The sequence below is a fragment of the Astatotilapia calliptera genome, chromosome 23 (assembly GCF_964374335.1).
Source record: "Astatotilapia calliptera chromosome 23, fAstCal68.1, whole genome shotgun sequence".
In the NCBI taxonomy this organism is placed as follows: domain Eukaryota; kingdom Metazoa; phylum Chordata; class Actinopteri; order Cichliformes; family Cichlidae; genus Astatotilapia; species Astatotilapia calliptera.
The window spans coordinates 2,172,501-2,198,648 of NC_137443.1; the positions used below are offsets into that span (position 1 = coordinate 2,172,501).

At 39.7% G+C, this 26,148-nt stretch overlaps 1 protein-coding gene across 2 annotated transcripts in view; it reads left to right on the plus strand.

The window, feature by feature from the left end:
- Positions 1 to 23,615, plus strand: part of LOC113016533 (uncharacterized) — a 30,846-nt gene extending 7,231 nt beyond the window's left edge. The window contains exons 2-62 of one of the 2 annotated variants that reach the window (XM_080297219.1): positions 50 to 94; positions 373 to 492; positions 1,119 to 1,157; positions 1,357 to 1,410; positions 1,513 to 1,566; positions 2,045 to 2,152; positions 2,259 to 2,304; positions 4,632 to 4,685; positions 4,767 to 4,811; positions 4,960 to 5,013; positions 5,107 to 5,151; positions 5,251 to 5,304; positions 5,384 to 5,428; positions 5,520 to 5,573; positions 5,842 to 5,886; positions 5,992 to 6,045; positions 6,135 to 6,179; positions 6,321 to 6,374; positions 6,454 to 6,561; positions 6,666 to 6,719; positions 6,811 to 6,864; positions 8,226 to 8,270; positions 9,940 to 9,993; positions 10,184 to 10,228; positions 10,924 to 10,977; positions 11,225 to 11,278; positions 11,362 to 11,415; positions 11,609 to 11,662; positions 11,831 to 11,884; positions 11,980 to 12,024; positions 12,123 to 12,167; positions 12,989 to 13,096; positions 15,057 to 15,110; positions 15,259 to 15,312; positions 15,550 to 15,603; positions 15,708 to 15,815; positions 15,951 to 16,004; positions 16,125 to 16,232; positions 16,363 to 16,413; positions 17,257 to 17,310; positions 17,399 to 17,452; positions 17,571 to 17,633; positions 17,820 to 17,927; positions 18,058 to 18,111; positions 18,536 to 18,589; positions 18,689 to 18,742; positions 18,827 to 18,880; positions 19,008 to 19,061; positions 19,209 to 19,262; positions 19,354 to 19,407; positions 19,518 to 19,571; positions 19,661 to 19,714; positions 19,796 to 19,849; positions 19,987 to 20,004; positions 20,106 to 20,168; positions 20,321 to 20,446; positions 20,579 to 20,708; positions 20,784 to 20,890; positions 21,191 to 21,256; positions 21,340 to 21,549; positions 22,076 to 23,615. In XM_080297219.1, coding sequence (XP_080153345.1) covers positions 1,397 to 1,410; positions 1,513 to 1,566; positions 2,045 to 2,152; positions 2,259 to 2,304; positions 4,632 to 4,685; positions 4,767 to 4,811; positions 4,960 to 5,013; positions 5,107 to 5,151; positions 5,251 to 5,304; positions 5,384 to 5,428; positions 5,520 to 5,573; positions 5,842 to 5,886; positions 5,992 to 6,045; positions 6,135 to 6,179; positions 6,321 to 6,374; positions 6,454 to 6,561; positions 6,666 to 6,719; positions 6,811 to 6,864; positions 8,226 to 8,270; positions 9,940 to 9,993; positions 10,184 to 10,228; positions 10,924 to 10,977; positions 11,225 to 11,278; positions 11,362 to 11,415; positions 11,609 to 11,662; positions 11,831 to 11,884; positions 11,980 to 12,024; positions 12,123 to 12,167; positions 12,989 to 13,096; positions 15,057 to 15,110; positions 15,259 to 15,312; positions 15,550 to 15,603; positions 15,708 to 15,815; positions 15,951 to 16,004; positions 16,125 to 16,232; positions 16,363 to 16,413; positions 17,257 to 17,310; positions 17,399 to 17,452; positions 17,571 to 17,633; positions 17,820 to 17,927; positions 18,058 to 18,111; positions 18,536 to 18,589; positions 18,689 to 18,742; positions 18,827 to 18,880; positions 19,008 to 19,061; positions 19,209 to 19,262; positions 19,354 to 19,407; positions 19,518 to 19,571; positions 19,661 to 19,714; positions 19,796 to 19,849; positions 19,987 to 20,004; positions 20,106 to 20,168; positions 20,321 to 20,446; positions 20,579 to 20,708; positions 20,784 to 20,890; positions 21,191 to 21,256; positions 21,340 to 21,549; positions 22,076 to 22,207 — 3,753 coding nt within the window. In that variant the 5' untranslated portion in view covers positions 50 to 94; positions 373 to 492; positions 1,119 to 1,157; positions 1,357 to 1,396 and the 3' untranslated portion in view covers positions 22,208 to 23,615. Of the gene's footprint in view, positions 1 to 49; positions 95 to 372; positions 493 to 1,118; positions 1,158 to 1,356; positions 1,411 to 1,512; positions 1,567 to 2,044; positions 2,153 to 2,258; positions 2,313 to 4,631; positions 4,686 to 4,766; positions 4,812 to 4,959; positions 5,014 to 5,106; positions 5,152 to 5,250; positions 5,305 to 5,383; positions 5,429 to 5,519; positions 5,574 to 5,841; positions 5,887 to 5,991; positions 6,046 to 6,134; positions 6,180 to 6,320; positions 6,375 to 6,453; positions 6,562 to 6,665; positions 6,720 to 6,810; positions 6,865 to 8,225; positions 8,271 to 9,939; positions 9,994 to 10,183; positions 10,229 to 10,923; positions 10,978 to 11,224; positions 11,279 to 11,361; positions 11,416 to 11,608; positions 11,663 to 11,830; positions 11,885 to 11,979; positions 12,025 to 12,122; positions 12,168 to 12,988; positions 13,097 to 15,056; positions 15,111 to 15,258; positions 15,313 to 15,549; positions 15,604 to 15,707; positions 15,816 to 15,950; positions 16,005 to 16,124; positions 16,233 to 16,362; positions 16,414 to 17,256; positions 17,311 to 17,398; positions 17,453 to 17,570; positions 17,634 to 17,819; positions 17,928 to 18,057; positions 18,112 to 18,535; positions 18,590 to 18,688; positions 18,743 to 18,826; positions 18,881 to 19,007; positions 19,062 to 19,208; positions 19,263 to 19,353; positions 19,408 to 19,517; positions 19,572 to 19,660; positions 19,715 to 19,795; positions 19,850 to 19,986; positions 20,005 to 20,105; positions 20,169 to 20,320; positions 20,447 to 20,578; positions 20,709 to 20,783; positions 20,891 to 21,190; positions 21,257 to 21,339; positions 21,550 to 22,075 lie in introns of both variants that reach the window. The other variant, XM_080297218.1, reaches the window with a different exon arrangement.
- Positions 23,616 to 26,148: the final 2,533 nt, after the last annotated feature.

Here is a 26,148-nt window from a genome sequence, read left to right on the forward strand (position 1 = left end):
CATTTTGGGTTCACATGATCCAATGACTCAGCTCTACTGTTTGTTTCAGGGATTGCACGGTTTACCTGGTCTACCGGGACCTAAGGGAGATAAAGTGAGTGTTAAATTAAACTTAATAAAATTCATCTTGGTGTAATTTAAGCACTTGTTCATAAATAGATATTGCAATGAGCTCGGAAGCATGGCTTACAATTGCGTTAATCTTCTTTTTTAGTTTTTTAGAGGCGTAGATTTGTTGGTTTCTTTTCACATTCACGTGTTTGTATTTTTCTTGGTGGTAAATTGTCTTCATGAATCTTTAATAAACTTTAAGTAAAATGTCAAATTCTTGTTCTTGTTCTTGGTTTTGTTTTGGGGGGTTTGTCTTCTAAGGGATACCCAGGCGTGATGGGCAGGACCGGGCAGACTGGATACAGAGGCCCCGTTGGTCCAGCTGGGATGCCGGCTATTGTTGTGTTTAAAACTTCTGAAGAAGAGTGGGAGGCTTTCAAGGTGAGCTGCTGCTGTGTTTGATGAAATGAAAACTATTTTAACAGACGTGTTCCAAGACTGAGCATATTTAATAAAAACAGGAGATGTACATTCTTCTGCTTAGCAAATGTAAGAAGTGTTAGTTTTAGTAAAATTGTTTAAATATTTATTTCTTGAATGTGTCATTTTTTAAGGATTTTTTTTAACATTATAAGATACTTTTGCTTGACAAATATATAGAGAACTGAAATAAGTGAAATCAGATGAACTGAGAGACAGGAAAATACAAACGTGATCCTTCTGGATCCACTGAATCATTTCATGTGCGATCTAGAAGAGACTGACTTGTTTCATTTGTACTGACTACGATATATAAGCAGTTTTAATGTTATTGGATCTTTAATTTTTCAGTGTCTGCTTGTGTTTCATTATATCACATGTTTGTCCACTTTCACTGCTGACGGATGCGTTCTTATAACTGTGACAATTTAAATCGGTAATTATTTCAGAGCCTATAGTTACCACTGCTGTGTTATTATTTTTAAAGTTTGTTTTTGTCAGGGTAAGTATGAATAAGCTTTTCTTTCTGTGTGTGAACGCTCAGTAATCATGATTGAAAAAATCCATTCTTCACTGTTTTCTTGCAGAAAAAGCAAATTTACAAAAAGCTGGTGTCCTCGTGGCCGGTAGGCGTTTGTTTTATAACATGAATGCACCTAAAATGACTTTTTACAGTAACTCCTTTCTTATAGCAGCTAAACTTTGGTACTCTGAGAAGATTATTTTTTAGGTTAATCAAAAAATTATTCTTTGCACATTTTCATTTGAATGTTATAATAAGACATGTTGTGCCTGAGCTGTAACACTGTGTGTTTTTGTTCTCAGAGACTTAAAGGGCCTCCGGGTCCTCCCGGACCTCCTGGAGATGATGGACCAATTGTAAGTAGACAAAGACATTATGGCTAAATTCAACTTGAAAGTTTTACCTGACAATACAAATAAAGGACTGTAACTAGACTCCAGTGGTTACTTTTTCTCCAGGGACTACCTGGAATTCCTGGAAAGCAAGGACCTAAAGGAGTTCAAGGAATCATCGTACGTTTCTCTGATTTGTTTTTGTTTTTTTGCATCTGATTACTTGAGTGCAGGATCATGGGGCTCACATCATGACAACTAAAAATAAGTGTAAGGCAAAGAACATGCTAAGGTTCACGCACATATTGCAAAATGAGATGATTAATGCTTTATTGCAAAGCAGCTGACTATGTAAATATCAAATGTTTTTAGCGTGATTAGGACGATCAGTAGGGTGATAACTTGTATATTATTCTAGCGATATTATGGTGGATTAAGACATTAATATGATGCTTAAGTAGATGCTGGCTTGTTGTGGTTGGTCAGGACAGAGGTTTTAATATTTCCTGGATATATTTTAGTAGTAATAGGAATTCTGGGTAGAAGCAAATTTATATTGAATAGAGAGGAAAGATATTACTACTATTGTCTGTAAATCTGCTCTGTAATGTCTCGTGATTATTCTTCTACCTACTTTACATGTTGCGTTGTACTCCAGGGCAGTCCCGGTCCACAGGGTATCCTGGGTCCCCCGGGCCGACCTGGAAGAGACGGGACCCCAGGACACAATGCTGACCCGGGCCCTTCAGGTTTACCTGGAGAGCAGGTAAATCTCCTGGAAAACATGTATTTATTTCTTTTTAGTTTCCATGTATGGATTTAAGTTAGTCATACTGGTGCCTGGGGAATTAACTCCTTAGTTGTCCTTACAGGGTCCCAAAGGCTACACAGGAGAGCAGGGCAGCAAAGGGGAGCTGGGTGAGTGGGTAAGATTGTCCTGAACTTATAATGTTATCAGGATTATAACTATGGAGGCTTTAGCATGCACGTGCATAGACAGCATACATTCTCTGGCCTTTTTATTAGATACACCTGTTCAACTGCCTGTTAAAGGCAAATATCTAATCAGCCAATCACATTGCAGCAACTCAGTGTATTTAAGAACGTAAACATGGTCAAGATGACCTGCTGAAGTTCAAACTGAGCTTCAGAATCAGGAAGAAAGGTTATTTGAGTGTATGATATGGTTGTTGGTGCCAGACAGGCTGGTCTGTGTATTTCAGAAACGCCTGATCGACCATCACTAGTCTTTACACAGAGCTGATAGGAAGGCAGCAGTAATTCAGATAACTACTTATTAGGCCTGAGGTACACAGGAGACCTCTCTGGATGGACAAGAGAGATGGGCTACAGAAAAAGACCACAGCAGCTGCCATTACTGTCAGCTGGTCTGATGAGTCTCACCTATCAGATGGTAGAAAGCATGGATCCGTCCTGCCTTGTATCAACAGTTCAGTATAATGTTGTTGGCTCACCTGGTCCCCTCAGCACCAACTGAGCATCGTTTGAGTGCCACAGCCTGCCTGAGTCTTGTTGTTGACCATGCCCAGCCCTTACTGACTCGCCATCACAAAGTTCAAAGCACCTCAAACTGTTTTCTTGGACGTCGATGTAATGAAATGGCTTTCACAGTCACGAGGAACCTGTCACGGACTGAGTGGACTGAGTGAGGTGGATCCAGCAGCAGACACGGGCGAGAAGACGGAACTGAACTTTGAACGAAAGGCGAGCTTTTATTATGGCTGAAACAAAGTGGCCAAAACAGCTGGCACGACGCGGCAATAGTAATAATAATAGTAATAATAATACATTTTATTTGAGGGCGCCTTTCAAAAGAACAAAATTAATAAAAGGAGCAATAGTCATAAAATACATAAAATAAGTTAAAATTGCAAAACAGAACTTGACAACAGATAAAATCGGCACTAAAGTGAATAAGCCAGTTTGAACAGATGTGTTTTGAGCTGTGACTTAAATACTGGAAGAGAGTTTATATTTCTTATGGCTGGTGTCACGGCCTTTTATGTTCCAAACGCCAAAAAAGTCCAAGAAAAGGCCGTGGGTGGCAACGGGAGGTTTGTTTTCGAACGCACTTCTGACTCCATTGTTTAAAAAATCATCTGCCGTTTATTTCGTGGAAAATTATAAACAAAAATCAACCAAATAACTTCTTAAAACTTAAAATTAAACGTAGGTTAACTTAATTTGCTTTAACAACTTCAAAAGTGGTCAAAAAAATCATTTTTCGTCTTCCCATCAGACGTTTGGCAAACAAAAACCATCTTTACCACCCCAGGGTGCTCTTAATCCCCTGATTAATGGGAGGGTCCATAAGCCAATAAACCAATCACTTTCCAAAAAACTTTTCCAATAAAATGAATTACAAATTTACATAACAAAACTAGGTCAGCATATTCCTACAACTTTAAAGAAAAAACAAAAATGAATACAAATTGCATTTTATAAACATTCAACAAAAACGGCCACAACAGCTGGAGGAAGAGAGTTCCAGAGCCGAGGAGCGGAGCGACTGAAGGCTCTGATCCCCACAGTGGTGAGATGAGGGCGGGAAACAGTGGTGATATGAAGCAGGTCACACAAATAGGAAGGAGCAGATTTATGGATACACTTGTGTGCGAGAAGTAAGACTTTAAAGTTTATCCTGGCTTCTCCGGGCAACCAGTGAAGCTGCTGAAGAACTGGGGTAATATGAGCTCTTGAACAAATGAACAAAGGGAGACGGAGGACTTAAATACACACATGAGGTGATCAGGAGAGGTGGAGACACGTGAGGACACAGCTGACTCGAATGAAAATATAAGGACAACACAGGGGAGAGAAACACTGGACACGCTAACATGAGACACGGACCTTCAAAGTAAAACAGGAAACATGACAAGCACAGATTAGACGCTGAACTAAACCTAAGAACAAAACTCTTAACCAGAATAACACTGAAAATTAGGATTACATCTTCAAAACAGGAAAACTAAAGAATAAAAAAAAAAACATAATACAGAAAAAACACCGAAACACATGAAACTAAAACTGCTGAGTCAAAATGACCCAGCACCATGAAACCACTAGAAATCTGTATCTAATGATTTGGCCAGTGAGTGTGTATCTGTCTCCCTTTGCATTCAGCGACAGCCACTTATTTGTGCAGCTTGCTCATACTATTATAACTGTATATGTTAAAGTGTCAAAGATTTATATTAAGAGTCAAACATTTTCTCTGCCTGCAGGGTTATCAGGGCGAGGCGGGGTCACAGGGACCCAGAGGACAGAAAGGAGACAAGGTCAGACGAGTCATCTGTAGAACTGCTGTCGTTTTGCAGGAAGGCTGCACGGGATTCTGATCCGTGTCTTTGTGCCTACAGGGAAATAAAGGAGTCAGAGGCCACGCTGGGCTTCCTGGCTACATAGTAAGCTCAGATGACCAGCTCCATTCCCAGCACATTCAAAAAGTTGCTTTTTATTACTTAATATTTGTAAAACAGATGACTTAAATTAATTTTTGCTCTCAAATTATGTACATTTTAAAGCTACATCTGAAAAGTCCAATGTTTACAGGGCACGTCCGGAGCAAGAGGTCCTCCCGGTTTCCCAGGACCGTCAGGGCCTTCGGTCAGTGTCACACAAACAGATAGAAAAAATGATCTGTGTTGGTGTTTCTACTGTTTCTACTTTGCAGTCATTGTTGCTTTTCATTGTTTTCAGGGACAAACTGGGGATTTAGGCTTCTGTGGTCCGAGAGGCCCTCCGGTAAGTTATATCCTCCCACAAAACCATCACACTGAAAATTATTTTTAATTAAACATGAGATACTATTAATGAGCATCTATTAATCTGCCTTCTTTTCAGGGCAAAATGGGTCCCGGAGGAGGAAAAGGTGTCCGAGGAATTACAGGACCAACAGTAAGTAAAGTAAACAAACTCAAAGTGGTGTTTGTTTGTTTTTTAAAGACATTTATAGAGCAATTATTTAAACTGTCAGGGTCATCAGGGTGAAATGGGCCCCAGAGGAGCAGCTGGGTCACAGGTGAGAAAACACTTATATTTGCTCCCTTTCTAGCAGACGTTGTCACTTACCTCAGTAAATGTCCAAAATATACATACGTGCATTGCTTTAGGGAGAGCCCGGTCCGGATGGAACAGTCGGGTTTCCTGGTGTTCGTGGCCCTCAGGTATTAGTAAAGCTTTTGTATAGCATGAAATGATCACGTGTGAAACAACCAACACGTTGTTCAGCGTTTGGTAAATGAAAGTTGCACGTTTTTGGTGTGGTCACGTGTAGTTTGTGAACAAAGGAAGGTGAAAATGAGATAATATTGATTAAAAACGAGAGTAGGAAGATAAACCTGAGTAAATCTTTTTAGGAGTAAAAAAAAAAGTTCTTTATCACATGTTGAAAAATTAATTGTGAGTAAAACACTTTGATCAATGACCTCACAGGGAAACCCAGGCCCTAATGGACCTCCAGGTCCTAAAGGTAGCACTGTGAGTATACTTGAAGACATAAAATGTCAAACTGGTTTGTGAACGTACGCAGTTACCAGTTCGGGTCACTGCCGTTTGAATTTTCTGTTTTTTACATTTCACCAGGGTGATCCAGGAGATGAAGGGGAAGTAGGTCAACCTGGACCACCTGGACTAAACGTAAGATAATTAGACTAAAGAGTAAGTGTGCTGTGCAGCGTTTGTTTACGCTGTAGTGAGTTTACCTGAGCAATGTCCCCTTATTTTAGGGAGCCAGTGGGAATCCAGGAAAGCCTGGATCCTCAGGTGATCCCGTAAGATTACTTAAAAGAATTTAATTTCTCACTCTTGCTAAAATGGTTACAACCTTTATAATGCATGACATTAATTGATGTTCCCTTTTGGTCTCCTGAGCTGTTGTTTTCTGTTTACTTATGTGTTTCTGTCACCACCAGGGTGTCAAATCCAGGAGAGGTGAGAAGGGGGATCCAGGATTCAAGGGAGCCCAGGTAATTTTCTTGTCCATCTGTCTGGTCTGTGGTTGGTTAACTGATCAGATCAGTGAATCAGCTTGTTTTGTTTGTTCAGGGTCCTCGTGGACCTCCAGGTAAACCGGGATCAAAGGGGCACGCAGGGCCAACGGGACTTGAGGGACTTGGAGGATATGCAGGGCTACCAGGACTTCCTGGACCTGCTGTGAGTGTAAAAAATAAATATATATTTAAAAAAACATGCTCACTTATGATGCTAAAGCTTCTGTAATATCAGATCTTATTTCATATCTTCATCCAATGTTGTAGGGCTTTGATGGCATCATGGGAGAGCCAGGGAAGCAGGGAAAAGATGGCTCCAAGGTGAGTTTGAGCAAATAGTTGAATCTGTTTATCTTGACTCTTTTTCTTTGCTGAAAAGTGAATTTTGTTGTGCAAATATGATGTGATGTAGGGAAACCGAGGACCAGCTGGTATTCAAGGAAGTCCTGGATCTCGAGGCAATAAGGTAAGGAGTCTGAATAATTCATATCTATAAAAATAAATGAGTGTTGTCAGCGTTAATCTCGTTAAATTGACGTTAACGCCATAACCGCATTAACGCGGCAAATCTCAGTTAACGACTTACCGCGGATCACCCCGTGCGTGGGGCTGCATGGCGTCAACACATTAGCGCGGTTAGCTTTTTAACGCGTTAATGCAGTTATGGCTGACAGCACTAAAATACATCAATATATTTGCACAGAAATTTAGTTTGACAGAATGTTGCATATCTCAGTGTGACCTTAAAGATCAGAGGCCAAACTTGGTATTTAACCCTTTAAGACCTACCATAGAACCAAGTCCGCCAGAGCTTATATTATATTTTTACATGCTGTGGAGCCATTTTTGGGAGTATTTCAAGTTGCTATACATCAATACAACCATTATAGCCCAAATTTTAATAATATGTATGCATTAAGTGCATAGTAATTACATAAATTCCAAAAAGTGCAATAAACTACAAAAAAATTGAAAATCGTTTTTGTTTTTTTAACATATATTTCTAGTTAGAGAAATTTAAGAGGCTTATCCCTCAAAACTGTAAATACAAAAAAGTTGCACAAAATAGTTTCCCACCACAGGAAATTTATTTTGAGTGTCTTCATAGTTTTATTTTTGAAATACACCAATTTTTATATACTGCAGGAAAAACAAAAATAAATATTATAATGCAAATTTGCAAAAACAAACAGCATATGCATCAAAATAAACTATTTCCAGCAGTGCAATATGAGTCCTAAGCATCCCAGAAACGACACAGAAAGTCATAAAGTCAAACATAACTTTTAAAAACACCAGTATAGGCTCATGAGGCCCTGATAGTATAAAAAAAACTACATTTCCGCAAAATGACATTACTTCCGGTTTCGGGCAGTGCTGATGGACATAGGAAGTGTTATGAACAGCTGATCGGATCGGCAAAGGGTGTTTCTGGAATATTATGTTTTTGTTGCTACAAGTGCTTTTTATGCAGTTTTTGCAAAGCTATATGTGGAAGGAAACTGTGACCGAGGACAAGCTGATGGCATAAGATGTAAGTACAACTCCTCCGATTTCATATGCAAAAAAAATTATTGCGCTACCTTACGTGGTTGCAGAGCTACTGGGATTTAAAAATAGTTACGCAAAACAGAGCGTGCCTGCACCGACTGGCTTTAAAGGGTTAAAAGACATTTTAAAAAGCAAAGTCAACATAAAATTGCAAAGGAGGTGTTTTTCAGCTTTTTCTTACTTTTAATATTTCCAAAAATATGTGAACTGTAGTATTGTAGAGGGAGCAGTGTTGTAACATTTCTTAACCATTAACAGTCATTCTTCTTGTCAAAGGGTCGGGAAGGTCGAGCGGGATTTTCTGGAATCCCTGGTCCTGTTGTGAGTATACAGTGGGGCAAAAAAGTATTTAGTCAGCCACCGATTGTGCAAGTTCCCCCACCTAAAATGATGACAGAGGTCAGTAATTTGCACCAGAGGTACACTTCAACTGTGAGAGACAGAATGTGAAAAAAAAAATCCATGAATCCACATGGTAGGATTTGTAAAGAATTTATTGGTAAATCAGGGTGGAAAATAAGTATTTGGTCAATAACAAAAATACAACTCAATACTTTGTAACATAACCTTTGTTGGCAATAACAGAGGTCAAACGTTTACTATAGGTCTTTACCAGGTTTGCACACACAGTAGCTGGTATTTTGGCCCATTCCTCCATGCAGATCTTCTCGAGAGCAGTGATGTTTTGGGGCTGTCGCCGAGCAACACGGACTTTCAACTCCCGCCACAGATTTTCTATGGGGTTGAGGTCTGGAGACTGGCTAGGCCACTCCAGGACTTTCAAATGCTTCTTACGGAGCCACTCCTTTGTTGCCCGGGCGGTGTGTTTTGGATCATTGTCATGTTGGAAGACCCAGCCTCGTTTCATCTTCAAAGTTCTCACTGATGGAAGGAGGTTTTGGCTCAAAATCTCACGATACATGGCCCCATTCATTCTGTCCTTAACACGGATCAGTCGTCCTGTCCCCTTGGCAGAAAAACAGCCCTATAGCATGATGTTTCCACCCCCATGCTTCACAGTAGGTATGGTGTTCTTGGGATGCAACTCAGTATTCTTCTTCCTCCAAACACGACGAGTTGAGTTTATACCAAAAAGTTCTACTTTGGTTTCATCTGACCACATGACATTCTCCCAATCCTCTGCTGTATCATCCATGTGCTCTCTGGCAAACTTCAGACGGGCCTGGACATGCACTGGCTTCAGCAGCGGAACACGTCTGGCACTGCGGGATTTGATTCCCTGCCGTTGTAGTGTGTTACTGATGGTGACCTTTGTTACTTTGGTCCCAGCTCTCTGCAGGTCATTCACCAGGTCCCCCCGTGTGGTTCTGGGATCTTTGCTCACCGTTCTCATGATCATTTTGACCCCACGGGATGAGATCTTGCGTGGAGCCCCAGATCGAGGGAGATTATCAGTGGTCTTGTATGTCTTCCATTTTCTGATGATTGCTCCCACAGTTGATTTTTTCACACCAAGCTGCTTGCCTATTGTAGATTCACTCTTCCCAGTCTGGTGCAGGTCTACAATACTTTTCCTGGTGTCCTTCGAAAGCTCTTTGGTCTTGGCCATGGCGGCGTTTGGAGTCTGACTGTTTGAGGCTGTGGACAGGTGTCTTTTATACAGATGATGAGTTCAAACAGGTGCCATTCATACAGGTAACGAGTGGGGGACAGAAAAGCTTCTTACAGAAGACGTTACAGGTCTGTGAGAGCCAGAGATTTTCCTTGTTTGAGGTGACCAAATACTTATTTTCCACCTTAATTTACCAATAAATTCTTTACAAATCCTACCATGTGAATTCATGGATTTTTTTTTCACATTCTGTCTCTCACAGTTGAAGTGTACCTCTGGTGCAAATTACTGACCTCTGTCATCATTTTAGGTGGGGGAACTTGCACAATCGGTGGCTGACTAAATACTTTTTTGCCCCAACATGTTCAGTATAGATACTTATGTTTGTATTATTTATGTATTTATTTGTTATTGCAGGGACAGATGGGGACATCAGGAGAGAGGGGACTTCAAGGAGAACCTGGTATTAAGGTTCCTATATGGTTAAAGTTCTTACTCTGTACTTGCATGACTGCGCTGTTAATTGTTGTTTTTTTTACATCTGTGACTGAAGGCATCGACCAATCAGTGCATTGAAAAAGCTCTTACTATTGCATTAAACAGAGGCATGTCAAAGAGTTCACACTGTGTTTGCACCTGATTGTGTACCCCATCTGTTTAGGGGAAGATTGGAGTCCCGGGGATGCCGGGTTCAAAAGGCCTGAAGGTGACCATGCTGTACATGTAAACATTAGAGAAACACATGTTTATAGCTTTAAAACAGAATTGATCTATCCACCACACATGACATCTGCTTAAGCTACTATCCAGATGATGGCACTATTTATATACCTCCTCAGTCTCTATACTCCCAGCCGTTCTTTATGATCATCTGGTCAGCTACAAAGCAACGTTCCAGTAAGATTCAGGAACTTGTTTCATTGGCAGATTTTTTCACTTATTTCAAGGTAAAATATCTTGTATTCAGTGAAAAAATCTGCCAATGAAACAAGTTCCTGAATCTTACTGGAACGTTGCTTTGTAGCTGATTTTGTCTTATTTTAAGTGTAATGAGATAATTTTGACTAGAAATAAGACAAATATACTTGCTGAGATTTTGAGTTTTTGCAGATACTCATTTCTCTGCATAATCATCTCTGATCTCTACTTACTTATGCTTTTGTTTGTTCTCTATTTTCTCTATTTTACTTTGTTTTAATGACTTACTGTTCAGTGTAATCATTTGCCATTGTTCCTTACTGTGAAGCACTTTGGTGTACCCCCTGGTTTTAAACGTGCTATATAAATAAAATTGTATTGTATTTATATGGATTTCAAATATATGGTAAATTTTAACTCCTTTTTTTTATTCACACTAGAAAAAACAAATAGAAAAAAGGAGACATTTCTTTCATTTTTCAGGGATTTAAAGGTCATCTGGGCCACAAGGGGCAGGATGGCAGTCGTGGAGCCTCGGTAAGACTAACCATGTGCTGTGTTTGGAACAGAAGCCTCCCTTATTAATGGGAATTATTTTTCTTTTTATGTATTTATTGTTATGGGTTTGTTATTCCTACAGAACAAAATGGGTTAAGTGTTCCAGAATCAGATTTGATCCTTTCTTCTTTAGGTTAATAGTTAACATTTAATCTGTCAGAAATGATACTTGAGCAGTAATATTACCAGGGTAACAGATATTAAACTAATATGATCTTTGCTTCAGGGACCTGTTGGTGCAAATGGAGTGAATGGAGCGGTCGAACCTCCAGGACCTAAAGTGAGCTCGTCTTGTTATATGACAGCTGCATTTGCTTATCCTGGAGTGGGACAAGTTATTATCTCATGTTCTCATTTCCACAGGGAATGCCTGGAAAAACAGGACCTCCTGGATTCCAAGGCCTTGTAGGAAAGAGTGTAAGGCAATTTTTAAATTCTTGCTTCATGAAACATTGTTAGTATTTTTGGAGACTATGGGAGTGACTGTAATAAATGAATTCATTTATTTATTAAGATGAGGATCTAAAGTTTTACAACAGTGTCCTGTGATCACTCAGCACAGTGAATTATGTGACGTTAGGATCATAGCGTTGTGTCATTCGACTTCCAGGGAGAATCTGGCAGCAGAGGAACGAAGGGGACATCGGGACAGCCAGGAAGGAGAGTATGTTACTGTGCAGCTGTATGGAGAGTACTCCTGTGTTTGTTGAAAGAAAATAATGAAGCCTTGAAAATTCAACCCAAACAATGATATATGAATGTAGACTTTCTGGAATTTGTGGTACTTTCTTTATAGCCAGACCAAAAAATCCAATCCTGATGTTTCCTTTAGGGGGTTGTAGGTAAACAAGGCCCCAGCGGACTAACAGGAAGTAAAGGATTTAAGGTATGAGCCTCACATCTTCATTACTAAGTAGCAGGTTTATCAGTCACTCGGTTATTTAGCTCCTCATATGCTAAGATAACCTTTGTGCTGTGAAGGGTACAAGAGGAGAGGAGGGACCGAAAGGAATACAAGGCCCCCGAGTAAGTGAATTAGTCCCTTATTTTCTACTATCGCCTGTTCATTATTTATAAGTGTTTCTCTAACTTCTTACTAAAGTCAAGTTCTTGTCATTCTCCAGGGAGAGATGGGCATGCCTGGACCACAGGGATACAGAGGCGCTCCTGTAAGATCATTTTAATTATTTGTCCATACAAAACATTCATCCAGTCCTTTGTTTACACATTCTTTTGGTCAACTTATGCCTTTGATTTTATTGTGGTAAATGTCTTGATGTTTGAGAATGTGAGAATGCTGTAGCCCAGGAGGTCGGACGCACTGATTGGTCAGCGGTTTGAGTTTCTACACGTCAGCATTGGTTTGTGAGTTAATTAGAGAATTAGATGAAGGCAGGTGTGTGGAAAAGAACGTTTTTCATTGGACTCTGTGCAGTCCTGTGATAACGTGCCACCACCTTTAGCAGTAGTAACTTGAAGTAATAGTTTTCTGTATAATTTTCAGTTTCTCGTGTCGTGGAGGAATTTTGTCCAACTTCTCTTGAACTTTATTTTAAGGTCGCTTCAATTCATTGAGGTTTGGTACCATTTGTGTCATGGTCTGTGTGCGGGGAGGCAGCAAAGGACCCAAAATGCAGACTTGCAATTTGTTTGTATTGCATTCAAAAAATTCAAAAATTTGTGGCATTAATTTGTTAGCACACACCTGAAAGCTCCAGACCAACATCTGCTTCTATAGAGATGGTCACACTTGATTAATCAAGTGCATTTGATGAGCAGCAGCTTGCTGCTACCTTCACTCTTAAACTCCGAGCTCCGAGCGTGGGCTTTGTTTTTCACATGACTGCAGCTGTGTGTGTTTTCTACACACAGCATGTGAACGTCTTTGAGTATTTAACTAACAGACTTCAATCAGATTGTATAAAACCAAGAAATATTTTTAGTCTATGAACTTTTTTCTCTGTTTTTTAAACATACTTTAATCCAACAGGGTATCCACGGCAACATTGGACCATGGGGTGAAGTTGGGTCCCGTGGTCTTCCAGGCGGTCAAGGTCCACAAGGCCCAGTTGGTCCTCCTGGAGTTACAGGTTACTCTGTAAGGTTTTGTTGTTTTTTGGGGGGGTTTTTTGCTTTTGTTTTCAAATATAATTAGAAGTTTGGGAGCCTAATTGTTTTATTTCATACACAAACTGAAGCTCTGTCAGTCTGTCCAACATAACTGTCAAGGTTGGCTGTGTACAGAACTCAGGCATTTTACATAATGAGGAGATAAAAAACCAAGTAGGAACACAGCTGGGGTTAACTAAGGCTGCGTTCACACTGCAGGCGAAAGCGCATCAAATCCGATTTTTTTGACCCTATGCGACCCATTTATCCGATCATGCTATGACAGTGTGAACGGCACAAATCCGATATTTTCAAATCCGATCTGGGTCACTTTCGTATGTGGTGCTGAATCCGATACAAATCCGATGTTTTAGAAAGCGACTGCTGTTTGATGGTCATGTCGCATTAAATCCGTCTTTTACGTCACTGACACAAGACAGACGCCAATTCTCAGCGTCCGAGAAGACATCGCGAACGCTTCCTGGCCATCCAGTGAAACTGTTGGGAAGACAACGTGAACATTTTATTTGTACTGTATAATCTGCAGATTCTGACAGAAATCTGCAGCTATCCTTTGAAGCACCGCTCCTCTCTTAAACAGCAATAAGGATCATTATTAGGTTATTTACATTATTATGTAAATAACAAAATAACTTAAAGCAAAAATTGGGAAATGTAAAGTCCGAAGTCTTTATATTAAGGGCCATCAGTCAAACAACACTGTTTGCTCTGGGTCTAAACAGAGCGCGTTGTGTGTGACGTCTTCTTTTGCACATGCGGGCCGCTTTGAGCGTTCACACTAGAGCGCGTTTGCTGTCGCATTTTAGTTGTAGTGTGAACGAGCAGACAAAAAAATCGGAATTGAGCATCAAGACCTGCAGTGTGAACGTAGCCTAAGATAATGACTGTGGAGGACGTTAACCAAGACAAAGGATACAGAGAAGAACAGTCACCAAAATAAAACAGGAAGAGAGCCACAACTGAAAAGGATGCAAGACTAAATTGACACAAGTTACAAATCATAAATACAAAGATGAAGAAGAAGCCAGATGTGGAAACATAAGAGAGTCATGAATAAACAGGGATACAAGGAAAATAATCCAAAATACAAAACTAGAAAAACCCAAAATCCCAGACTCAGAACACATCATTAGTCACACTTTGTTCATCAAGTCAACTGTCAGCCACGTGAAAGGTCACAAAGCCTTCATGCTAATCTCTCTGCAGTTTTGCTTAACTGCAGGATGAACAGTCCTCTTGTGATAACTGCAGAAACACTCGGGAGCGAACAGACACTTTCTTTCTTTCCAGTTTGCCATGAACTCATAATTAGTTTCTCTGGGTCAGTCACCAGACCAAGTCGAGCCCGGTGTCACCAGACCTGTTGGAAGGATGATGATGTCGGGTTTATTTACACCGCATTTGAACTGATTCGAAAACTTTGATAAGCCAACGCATGTACGATTAATTTTCATGGTTTTAACCCTGCTCTTTTCAAAAGACAAGATGGATCCAAGTCACCATTATAATTTGACGACTTTTGGTTGAATATTATGGTTGTTCAGGCAAATACAGGCAATTTGCCGCCGTTTTTTGTGAGATATTGTTAATAATATTAATTTTCAAGATATCTCTGACAGAAAGGTGCTTTTTAAAATTATGCCTTGGCATTAATGCCGAGCAGTTCGATGCACCAATAGTAACGTTGAATTATAATCTTTGCTTTATTCTTTGTTGTGCATCAAATTATAGAACAATTATTTATGCAGTATTTGGTATAATGAACATGAAGCAAATACATCCCCTGAAATTAAAATTCAAAATACATTTGGTAGAAAAACCTGCTCTACCAAACTGCGAGCTCACTAAGACGGAGCTGTCTTCCTTTTTTGATAGGATGTTTCTTTATATTATCTCCCTGTTATTATCTTAAATTTCTTAACACGCAGGGTAAAGATGGAAGTCAGGGGCCATCTGGATCAGGCGGTGTAAAAGGAGATAAGGTGAACCTCTGAGCTTCTCTAAGTATCTTATCGCCTACTTAAATACAGAAAAAGCTCTATGCAAGTGCACGTCAATAATGCTGTGTCATTTGAAGTAACTTAAGACGGTTCTTCTTCTTCTGTTTGTCTCTACATGTCCTGTGTTCAGGGATCCAGAGGACCTGTGGGGCAGGAGGGAGTTGCTGGTCTCGATGGTGAGGAGGTAGATTGATTAGCTTGGTCATGGATTCAACTGTTTTCAATTTCCATTTAACATAAAATTAACAAAACCTAAAGTAAGAAAACTAGAGATGCGAAGAGTACAGAAAGCACAGATAATACAAGAGAAAGAAAGAAAATCAAAGGAAAATGAAAGACCTAGAAGATCATAACTGTTAGAGTAACTTCAGGAGTATGAGCCCATGAAACAGGACAAACTGAGCGTTGTTCTTGTCTTTAGGGTCCAAACGGACAGAAAGGATTTCAAGGGCCAGCCGGCCAAAAAGGCTTATCTGTGAGTCCAATATCAATCCCAAAATTAAGAATAAAGGTTAATTTTGCTATCAGTTTACTGCAGCATTCGTGAAAATTGTGTTACTTATAAAACTGTGATTTCAGGGTGTTATGGGAAACACAGGACCTCCTGGGCAGAAAGGACCAAAGGGGTCTGAGGGTGAAAGAGGAAACCAAGGTTCACAGGGACCGAAGGGGCCACAAGGGAAACGGGTATGTAGTAATCCTAAAGTATAGTTTACTGTAACACCACTGACTTCCATACAGGGATATTAATTCAAAAAGAGCAAATATAAGGAAGACTGTGCATCGCCTCTGCCTTGTCTTTACTACATGTGATTTTCTCAGGGGTACAGGGGTGCACCCGGAGATAGAGGACAGCAGGGGCCCCCAGGACTCAAGGTCAGTCATTTTAACTCATACATGTAGAAACAATGATGAAGAAAACCTGAGAACTGGTGTTGCCTGTAAACAAAATGTCTGAGTGAAAACCTGATAGTGATAATGATGATTTACTGACAGGGTGAGCCAGGCCCCAGGGCTTTATCAGGCACTCGTGGGCCATTTGGAGCTGGAGGCCAAACTGGGGCAGCAGGAACGAAAGGCCAGAAAGGGCTCCAGGGACTCGCTGTTAGTACCTGAGGGGGACTCTGTTTGCTTCAGTCATCTTAACAACATGTGCTGTGTCTATATGTCTCTACAGAACATGCATGTTTGACTATAATGCTGCTGAACAACATTATATCTGTTTTTCTTTCAGGGTCCTCCTGGTACTACGGGCCCTCCTGGACCCACTGGACCGTCACCAGCTGTACGTTTTACTTTACCTAACATTAACTTTCCATTATTATACTGACTGTGTGCTAAAATGTGCACTAAATGTTCGATATTGGTATCACCTCGATGTGTTTGTGTTGAATTTGAGTTAAAAATGTTAACTAAATCACACACACTCACCGGACACATTATTAGGTACACTTAAAGTACTAATATCAACCCCCTTTTGTTTTCAGAACAGCTATGATTGTAGCATAGATTCACCAAGGTGCTGGAAACATATATTGACATTAACATGATAGCAGATCTGCTGGCTGGACATCCATGACGTGACTCTTCTTCATTTGAATTCAGTTACTGTCCAATTTTGGGGATCGCATGCAAACTATAGCTTCAGTTTCCAGTTCTTAGCTTCTAGAAGTGTCACCTGGTGTAAGCTCGTGCTGCCGTAGCCCATTTGCATTTAGAGATGCTCTTTTGCATACCTTGTTGTAACAAGTGATTATTTAAGTTAGTGCCTGTCTTGCTATCGGCTCGAAACAGTCTCCCCTGATGCGCCGCTGACCTCTAGCACAATGTCATGGGCTCGAGCTACGACCCGGACTGAAGGGGACAAGACTCAGATCAACCAGTCTGAGTCACCAGCTGTTCTCAAAGTCATTTAAACCCCCTTTGTTCCCCATTCTGATGCTCAGTGTGAACTTCAGCAGGTGTCATTTGAACAGGTGGACCTAATAACGTGCTGTGGATAGGCAACAGTGACGTGTTGTGGAGCATATTTAAAATATATAACTTAATTTAGGCCTGAATGTGAAAAAAAAGGTTTAGTTGTTTCAGTGATATGTAAGTTATTTATACATTATGTGTCTGTTTTTAGGGATTACCTGGCAAGAGAGGTGCTGAAGGTAAAGGTGGAGTGCCTGGAGCAAAGGTATACTGTACCTTTCACACATGTTAACTGTCCAGCTAAAACATTTCACTGGTTTTTAACTGTCTCTGTTGGTTTTTCTATAATTCAGGGCAGTCTTGGTGAAAAGGGTATGCTGGGTCTTCCAGGCATTCGGGGAGACGTGGTTAGATTTCATTATTTGTTTCACTCTGTGGCCATAATAAATATGGTCAAGCATATTTAATATCATGTGTGCAAACACAGTGAGGCCATGTGTCTGCATAACTGTCTTTGTTTCCCAGGGCATCAGAGGTATGAAAGGCGTAAAAGGCGAGTCTGGAACACGAGGGAAAGTGGTAAGACTGGTAAGAGAGCATTCTTAAGCATTTAAATTGCAGTTTTAATACTTAATAGTAAGTGCCATAAATGACTAAATGATCTTACCGGATCATCTGACATATTTCAATTCCAAAAATTACATTTCTATACTATGCTGTTGCTATTATAGTGTGATTCTAGAAATTTCTGAGTATATTTCACTGTGATTTTAGGGTACAATGGGGAAGATGGGGGTCATAGGCTCTCCAGGTCCTAAAGGTCAAACTGGACCTGGTGGCCCTCCTGGTCCTCCAGGAACTAAAGGAATCCAGGGACCAAAGGTAAGAAGAAAGCGTGGCTCAAACATGTAACTCTAAAGCAGTTTCTTAATTCCCTTAAATAAAGCTATCATAGTGAAGGTACTTTTAACCTGCTTCATGCAACTTTCATGTCACTGAATTCATTTTGAAGGGAAAAGGTGGTGAGCCAGGAAGTAAAGGGACACAAGGAGCTGCTGGGCAAATTGTGAGTTTTGTTTTAAGCCGAGTGTCCCTTCACATCTCAGACTGGAGTTACAAGATTAGTTACTGTGACTATTATGAAATATAGTTTATTTCAACATTTACGGATAGTATAAATCCCACGTGCACTGGGTGTGTATTATGCTGTCTTACCAATTTGATGCTATTTTTTAATCTGTTTTAACATGATTATCTGGTGTCTTAATTGTTGTTCAACACTTTGTGACTGTTATGTCAGTGAAAAGCACTAAATAAACTTTACTTACTTGCACTGGGTGTCTGATAAACACAGATTAATTATTCAGTCTTCTGTAAAGCCTAATTAATGATTCACTCTGAATTAAATAATAAACAATGAGTGTTAACAGTAAAGGTTAAGCGGTTTTGGCCTTGATTTCATCCGGTGAAGTTTCTTGTCTCTTTTGTAGGGACCTGAAGGCCTGCCGGGGAGGTCAGGACCTGCTGGACCACCTGGAAAACCTGTAAGCATCCCAACTAACAAATGCAATTCTTAACACGAAACACCAACAATGCTCATTTCGTTTGATCGTCTTTTCTCGTTTTTGCGATCATATTCTCAGGGACTGAGCGGTCTGGATGGGTTGCTGGGAGTTCAGGGTAATGAGGGAGATCCGGTAAGAAAGTTTGCCTTACTAAAATTGATTTTAACACATTTCACAATTTTTTATTAATTTCTTTTTCCCCTGCTAACTTCATAGGGTGACGTTGGTCACAGAGGAGCTCCTGGAACACCAGGCAGGCCTGGCAAGACGGTAATTTCACTAAGGAAATGAATGACATGCAAATCTGCACAATTACAAATGGAATAAGTCTTTTGCAGCTAAGCTTTTCTTACAGATTATTGCATTATGTGGTATTAAATACATGCATACCTTGCAGGGAAAACCTGGATCTCCTGGGATTAAGGGAAACGCTGGAGAAGGGGGGGTTAAGGTAAGCAATCATTTATACATTTCAGGTGACTATTATAAGCACGTTAATATTATAGCATAGTGGTGCTTATAAATTTGTCTTTTTTATTTTGTTTGATGTAATGCATTGTTGAAATGTTTCTTACTAAGGTCTTATTAAATATCTCAGGGTACGAGGGGTCTAAAAGGAACACGTGGGCCTCCTGGACCAATTGGGCCAAAGGTAAAATGATTAGAGAGCAGAACGTGATCGCTAATAAAAACCTTACCCCTGTTAGTGTGAACATTTGCATCATCTGTTGCTGTTGGTTCAGGGTATTCCAGGGCTGAGAGGAGAGAAAGGTGAATCTGGAAGTCTTGGCACGAAGGTAAGAGTCAGTTACATATTTTGTGCATATATTCATTCAATATGTCAGAATCTCATCTAACATATATTTGTGTATTTGTAACTCCTTTAATTTCTTTTCTTTCTACAAAGGGTCTCCCAGGTGATACAGGGATACGTGGACCAATAGGTCCACCTGGATTAAAGGTGAATTGCAGTCAATTTAAATATAAAATGCTTTAAATGAAAAAGGTGGATTTTGGATTAATCTACCACATGTCTGACTTCTATATCAGGGGAATCCTGGTTTGCAGGGATTTAAAGGTGAAAAGGGTGATAAGGGGAAACAGGTCAGTCACACTTTACTCCCATTATTGCATTGTTTTTAATTATTTGTATCCAATAAATAATCAATTAACCATTTACTACAGGGGGACACTGGTCCTCGTGGTCCAGCCGGGCAGGAAGGCTTCTCAGGAATCCCTGTAAGTTGCTTTGATGTTCAGTTTTTTGTAATGACTTACTAAAATATCTTGATTAGTGAAGTTTTACTGAATAATATTTTAAAAATTGTCATGTTGTAACCTAAAAACTTTGTTTGATACACTCGTCTCTGTTACAGGGCCACCTTGGAGTGAAAGTGGGTGACTGACTTTGTATTTCTATAAATGTTTAAGTCTTAGCATTAGTCAATTTTAATTCAATGTTGTTCATTGCTGAATTGTGTTTGGGTCACTACAGGGAATGAAAGGTGTCCGAGGAAGGAGAGGTCCAAAGGGAACGAAGGGCAAGCCGGGACCTCAAGTAAGAGTTTGCAAACACAATATAAGCGAAGAAGCTTTGGACCTGATCGCTGAACACAAATGCAACATGCTAGATTGTTTTGAGATGTATGTAAAGCTTGATCCATTTCTCCGAATATCCTGAAAGTTTGCATCATGCCATGCCTTTCACAGGGAAAACCAGGAGCCCCTGGCAAATGGAAGCCTAAGCAAAGACCTGTTAAAAAATATAGTTTTCAAACTGCACAGAGTTCAAAGCAAAGCCCCGGCCTCCCGAAGCAAAGCGAAGGGCAAGAAAAAGTTGGTGCAAGCTTTCTTATTCCGTGCACATTATATACAGTCACAGAATGTCCTCATTTGCTCTGCAGTCTAGCTTTAAAAGTAAAACATGTTAAGCCGACTGAGTGAATGCTGAACACTGTTTTCCTGTAGCCCAGGGAAGTGACAAGGAGATGGTCTCAAGAAGATGAAGCAGAGTTCTTCAGCTGGCCCCTGGGCACCAGAGATGATCCTGGAACCACCTGCCATGAGCTGAGACTCATACGTCCACATCTAAATGATGGTGAGTATCTGATGACTGTTTTATTACGTTTTCCCTTATATATTTCAGTACGTTCCATTCAACTTTTTTTTTCAGGTTACTTTTACATGGACCCGAACCAAGGCTGTCCCTGTGATGCCTTGAAGGTCTTCTGTAACTTCACAGGAGGTGGAGCAACCTGCATAGAACCTCTTTACTCAAAGGTTCAGTCATTTTCACCTGTGAAGCTTAACGTTATCAAAGAACTAACTTCATTATCACAATATCAGCTACAAAACATGGAACTTGAGAATGTTTGTAGATAGTTTGGACTGCATTTATGTCAGATTATTGAAGGAAAAAGTAACGTGTGTGTGTGTGTGTGTCTGTGTGTGTGTGTGTGTGTGTGTGTGTGTGTGTGTGTGTGTGTGTGTGTGTGTGTTTCTTCTCTGATTAATGCTACTACAAAAATCTTGTGTTTTTATGAATGGCTTCAAAAATATACATCATATCCCACTGTTTAGATTCAAATATGGAGGGACCCAGAAATGATGAGGACATATGTGGAGAGGTTTACTCACCACCAAAAAGTAAGTATTAAATAATATGTGGCTAGATTCAGGAAACTATTATTTCTAGATGTGCTTTCTAACATTAATGCTCTTTCTGATAGTTTGATTACCCTGGTGTGGAAGCTGTCCAGCTAAAGTTTCTGCGGTTACACAGCCACTCATCTTTCCAGCACATCACTCTCAGCTGTACAGAAAACCAGACGAGTACTGCTGCCACAGATGATTTAGCCAGTCAGATTATCCACTTACTGGGAGACTCTGGCAAAGAAATCGATTCACACTTTGTCACAGTGTCCAGAAAACACTCTGAGGTAAGACTAAACGATTTGTGACAGTTTTTGGGGGCGTTGCCAGCATCTTTCTATAACTGTGACTGTAATACAAACAACACATTCGTTTTACATTGTTGTACATAAGGCGTCTGAGAAAAAGAAGTGGAATCGATTACTTTCAGGAACCATGCATCACATTTGTGTCAGATCAGAGTCCTTTTATTGTGATGGAAATTTATGAAAGGAAACACCAGTCTCCAAAAGATAAATAAGTCATGTGGCGGTACAAATAAATCAAACACTGTCTGAACTATGAGAACTTTTTAATTTCAGCTTTTGTACGATAGCCTTACAAGGTAAATTGCACACGTTTTATAGTTATGGGAATAAAGGAGATTTAATAAAACAATATTAGACTTGAGATTGCTCAGAGATACCATACAGCTGCTAAAAATCATTTCCCTCGCCATGCACAAGGGTCTAGTCTCTGGAATTAGTTATGAATCCAGGAAGAACAAACTGAACATATCTCCTTGTGTTTGCTTTTTGTCTGCTGCTTCTCCAGCTGGAGCTGTTTGTCAGGGTTCAAGGAGATATGGAATTACTTCCTGTCAGACATCTGGGTGTAGAGACGAGCAGTGTCTCCAAGCTTGTCTCTGAGATCTCTGTGGCATTGGGACCCGTCTGCTTCTTGTGACCGGTGTGTCTGTGTGCGATGAAAGTCTCAAGAGCTCAAGAAAGAAGGCAGCTGGACGTCTTTAGGATTGTGAAGACGTTTCACATCACATCCAATACGCTTCTTCGGTTCTTAAAGCAACTGGTGGAGACTCCCAGGAAATAAACCCCAGTGGTGGGTGTCCTGTGTGGAGTAAGTCCTGAAGGTTGCTAACCCAATACTGATCATATGAGTCACCACATGAGCCAAGGTGGGAAAAAAGACTATTATTCCAGCTTCCTATCATCCAGAAAGCTGGAATAATATAAAATATGTATATTTGAAATGAATAATCAAATAAAAGTGCTCAGTTTTGTATTTTGCTGTATATTTATTCAATTGTAAAATTGTTAGATTTTTGACATATGAAACATTTTTGTTATGAAAATGTAGCATCAAATGTTCAGTTCAGTTTGACTTATAACTTTGTATTTACACTAAAAGTCTTCGTTTTTTACTTTGTCCTCAACTCAGGGGAATGTCGTCCCGCACTATCAAAATAAAACAATGGCTCTGAATGAAACAGAGCCCGTTGTTTTTTTTGTACTGAGCCTGCGCACATCACACAGTAAGGGGTAATCCTCAAATAGTTACAAAGTAAAAACTTGTTGATGTTTTCTAGGCCTAGTGCCACATTCCTACGTTCCCAGTATTGTAGAAGCACTGGTTTGTGAACAGGTTTGCATCTTCTCAACCATCCGAGTGCAGTGATGTCAACAAATTTTAATATTCTTGGGAGAAGAAAGAGTGGCTGGAGTATGGCAGCTGACTCTGGCTGGGTTCACCATAGAGAGACACAACATGTCTTTTATAACAAGCCTGTTGGGAAATTCTTCCATTCTCAGTGTCCTAATTCACTCTTGAGCCTTTGGACTGACTTAATCACAGACCACAGGAAGATCCATGGTTATATGCACCATCCTTATGATGTCTGATACAGTGAATGTCTTGTTGTCTCTTTGAAATTAACCGTTTTGCCACAGTAGGCTCATGAGACCAGTTATATGAAGGTTTGACAGCATGTCACGCTCTACTTAGAGGCTCCAAAACTGAATGGGGCAGTAATTTACAAAACAAAATCTTGTGAATATTTCCCATGAAATGTCTTTATAACTTAGCATATCTTTGCTTGTTTAGGCTTGTGAACTTAGTGTAAAGATGTGGAGTGTGATAAAAAAGAAAAACATGTAGCATAAAAATAGTAAAAATAACATACTGATAAACCATGCTTCTGTCTGATTGTAAACGTTTCTCCTAAAAAACAGCCTATTCTTCCTAGAAATATGTTTTGATTCATGGTACATAACGAAAGGTGTGGTGGGTTTACTGTGTGGATATTTTGTATTTCTGGAGAGAAATAAGAACCATTAAAGCAAAATACCAACAAACATGACTTGAAAAGGTGGATGAGTGACCAGACGTCTCACTTTATGTTAGACTGCACCGCATTCTTATCCACTGTCAGAATTTGTAGTTTTTGTTTTTTGATCAGTTTTTATTTTGTTTTGACAATTTCTTTTTAATTCAACAAACATAGGTTTTCTTGTTTCATTGTATTGTTTATTGTTTGAAAATGTTTAGTTTTAGTTTACGTTTTAAGACTTTTAGAATTACTAATAATATTTCTTTGTATTACCGTATTTAGGGCAAATATTAGAGGCCAGATTTAGGAAAATCAGTTGCTATTAAAATAAAAACAGAACTTTTTGAAAGCAGGTGATTCACAGTCCTGTAGACATCCAAAGTCTCAATTAACACATCCATCAAAAACCTCATCGGGCAATACTTACCAAATTGATCAATACTAAAACTAGAGTTGTTTCCTATATTCATATTTTATTTTAATTCACAGAATTGTTTTTTCATTAATGAAACCTGGTGATTACCAGACAGCTACAGGTTTGGCTTGTTGGCAAATGGAAGGGAAGGACAAAGGGAACAGATTAGGTTACATTTTACAATAAAAACAAGCTTTAGCTTACAATTTCTCTTCATTTGTTAGTGTATTTATAAGTTAGGAAAACTGCACTGAAATACAATACAGTATATTTGACTTTCAAATGATCAATGCCAGAGCTTTAACCTGCATTGTCCCACACAAAGACTGCCACACCTCTAGTGTGTTAGGATATGGTCATCTTCAAAGGCTGAAGTATATTTTTTTTTAAGTCATTTTATGGATGGCATCATTGAAGGCTTGTTGTACTTGCTGACTTTAAAATGAAAAAAACAAAAAAGACCAATAACATGTCTATTAAGTTAAGTTCTTTTCATGTTCATTATATAACAGCAGACCTATACAGCCAGGCAGCAAGAACAGCTGTTCAGAAACACCAAAGAAATAAATAACAAATACATATATTTCTTCTTCTTCTTTGCAAGCTACATATTCGTTGTTTAAGACAATACAATCAGTCAGACCTACAATTATCGTCACTGTTTGATGAACACTTATTTACAGCTATGCATGACAGCACATCCCAGTGACCCCGGGAATGCCACTGCACTAAAAGTAGCTGCTAAATGTATTTACAGACAGCATCGTACAGGTAATGTCGCCGTTTGTTCTGAGATCAGCTACCACACATAATTTTTTTTAAGGATTTGAGTGTTAGAAAAAGAAATCCCGATGGTTAATTTTATAATCCTGCTACCCCGGGCAGTTTATATATATGATCCATATAATGAGTTTTGTCTACAGGTGGGTGGATCCAAATATTATCTACTGATTGGAAGGTTAGTGGTTCAATCCCTGGCTCCCCCAGCATGCCACACATTTAGTATCCTTGGGCAAGATACTAAATGTGTGTGAATGTTAGCTTTGAAGCATAGAAGATATGAATGGGTGAATGCGGCATGTTGTATAAAGCCCTCTGAGTGTTAGGTGGTGGCTGTGTGCGGACAGGGATAGGACCCAAGATGCAGACTCCAGAGACAAACCTAAACCAAAACAGCTTTAATGCTGAATGCAAACATAACATAACTGGAAAAAACTCAAAATAAACTAACACCGGTGGACTGGCAAAACACACAGCAAAATAAACGGTAGATCGCGACATGGACACAGAGAAACACAGGGCTTAAATACACAGAGGGAGCAATCAGGGAATGAATAACAGGAGGGAAACACAGCCGGGGCAAATCAGGCCTAACGAGACCAGGGGAAGCAAAACCAGACACATAAACATCAGACATGGACTTCCAAAGTAAAACAGGAAACATAACACAGACTCACAGGCAAGCACTAAAACAAAGGGAACAGAGACGTGGGACCAGGGCAGACACAGACACTGACTGGACGTGGAAATACAGCAGACAGGGGAGACAGCAACAAAGGAACACAGACAGAAAACCAAAACACTAAAACTCTAACCAAACCCCACCCAGAGGACCTTAACTAAGAAAAACCCGTAAAGCAAAGCTAGAATATAATAAAATAACAAAATCAAATAACCAGAAACACAAAACACTGGGTCACCGACCCAGGAACCCTAACACTGAGTGCTCCACGAGAACAGAAAAACGCTAAATCAGTCAATTTACCACGATACCAGCGCTGGCATTGGTATCGATACTAGTGCATTAGGACCAATACTTTGTTTCTATCCTTTAAGTTTAGGATGCAGCACACTAAATTGTGGTAAATGAATCGGGGTTTGGTTTCTTGTTTTTTTGATATATAAAAATATACCTCAAACATTCCCCATATTAATGACATTCATCTCATAATTCATGACATGTTCTCCCCTACATAAACTGTCTTTATAGGCTGAATGTATCAGTAATACTTGCTGTGTATTTATGTACTTTACAGTGTAGCACACCACTGGTTAAAGAATGATTAACGCGTGTAAGAGGAGTTCGGGAAAAGACACATTATAATCTATTATAATAAGATTTTTATTTTGAATCTAATTAAACTG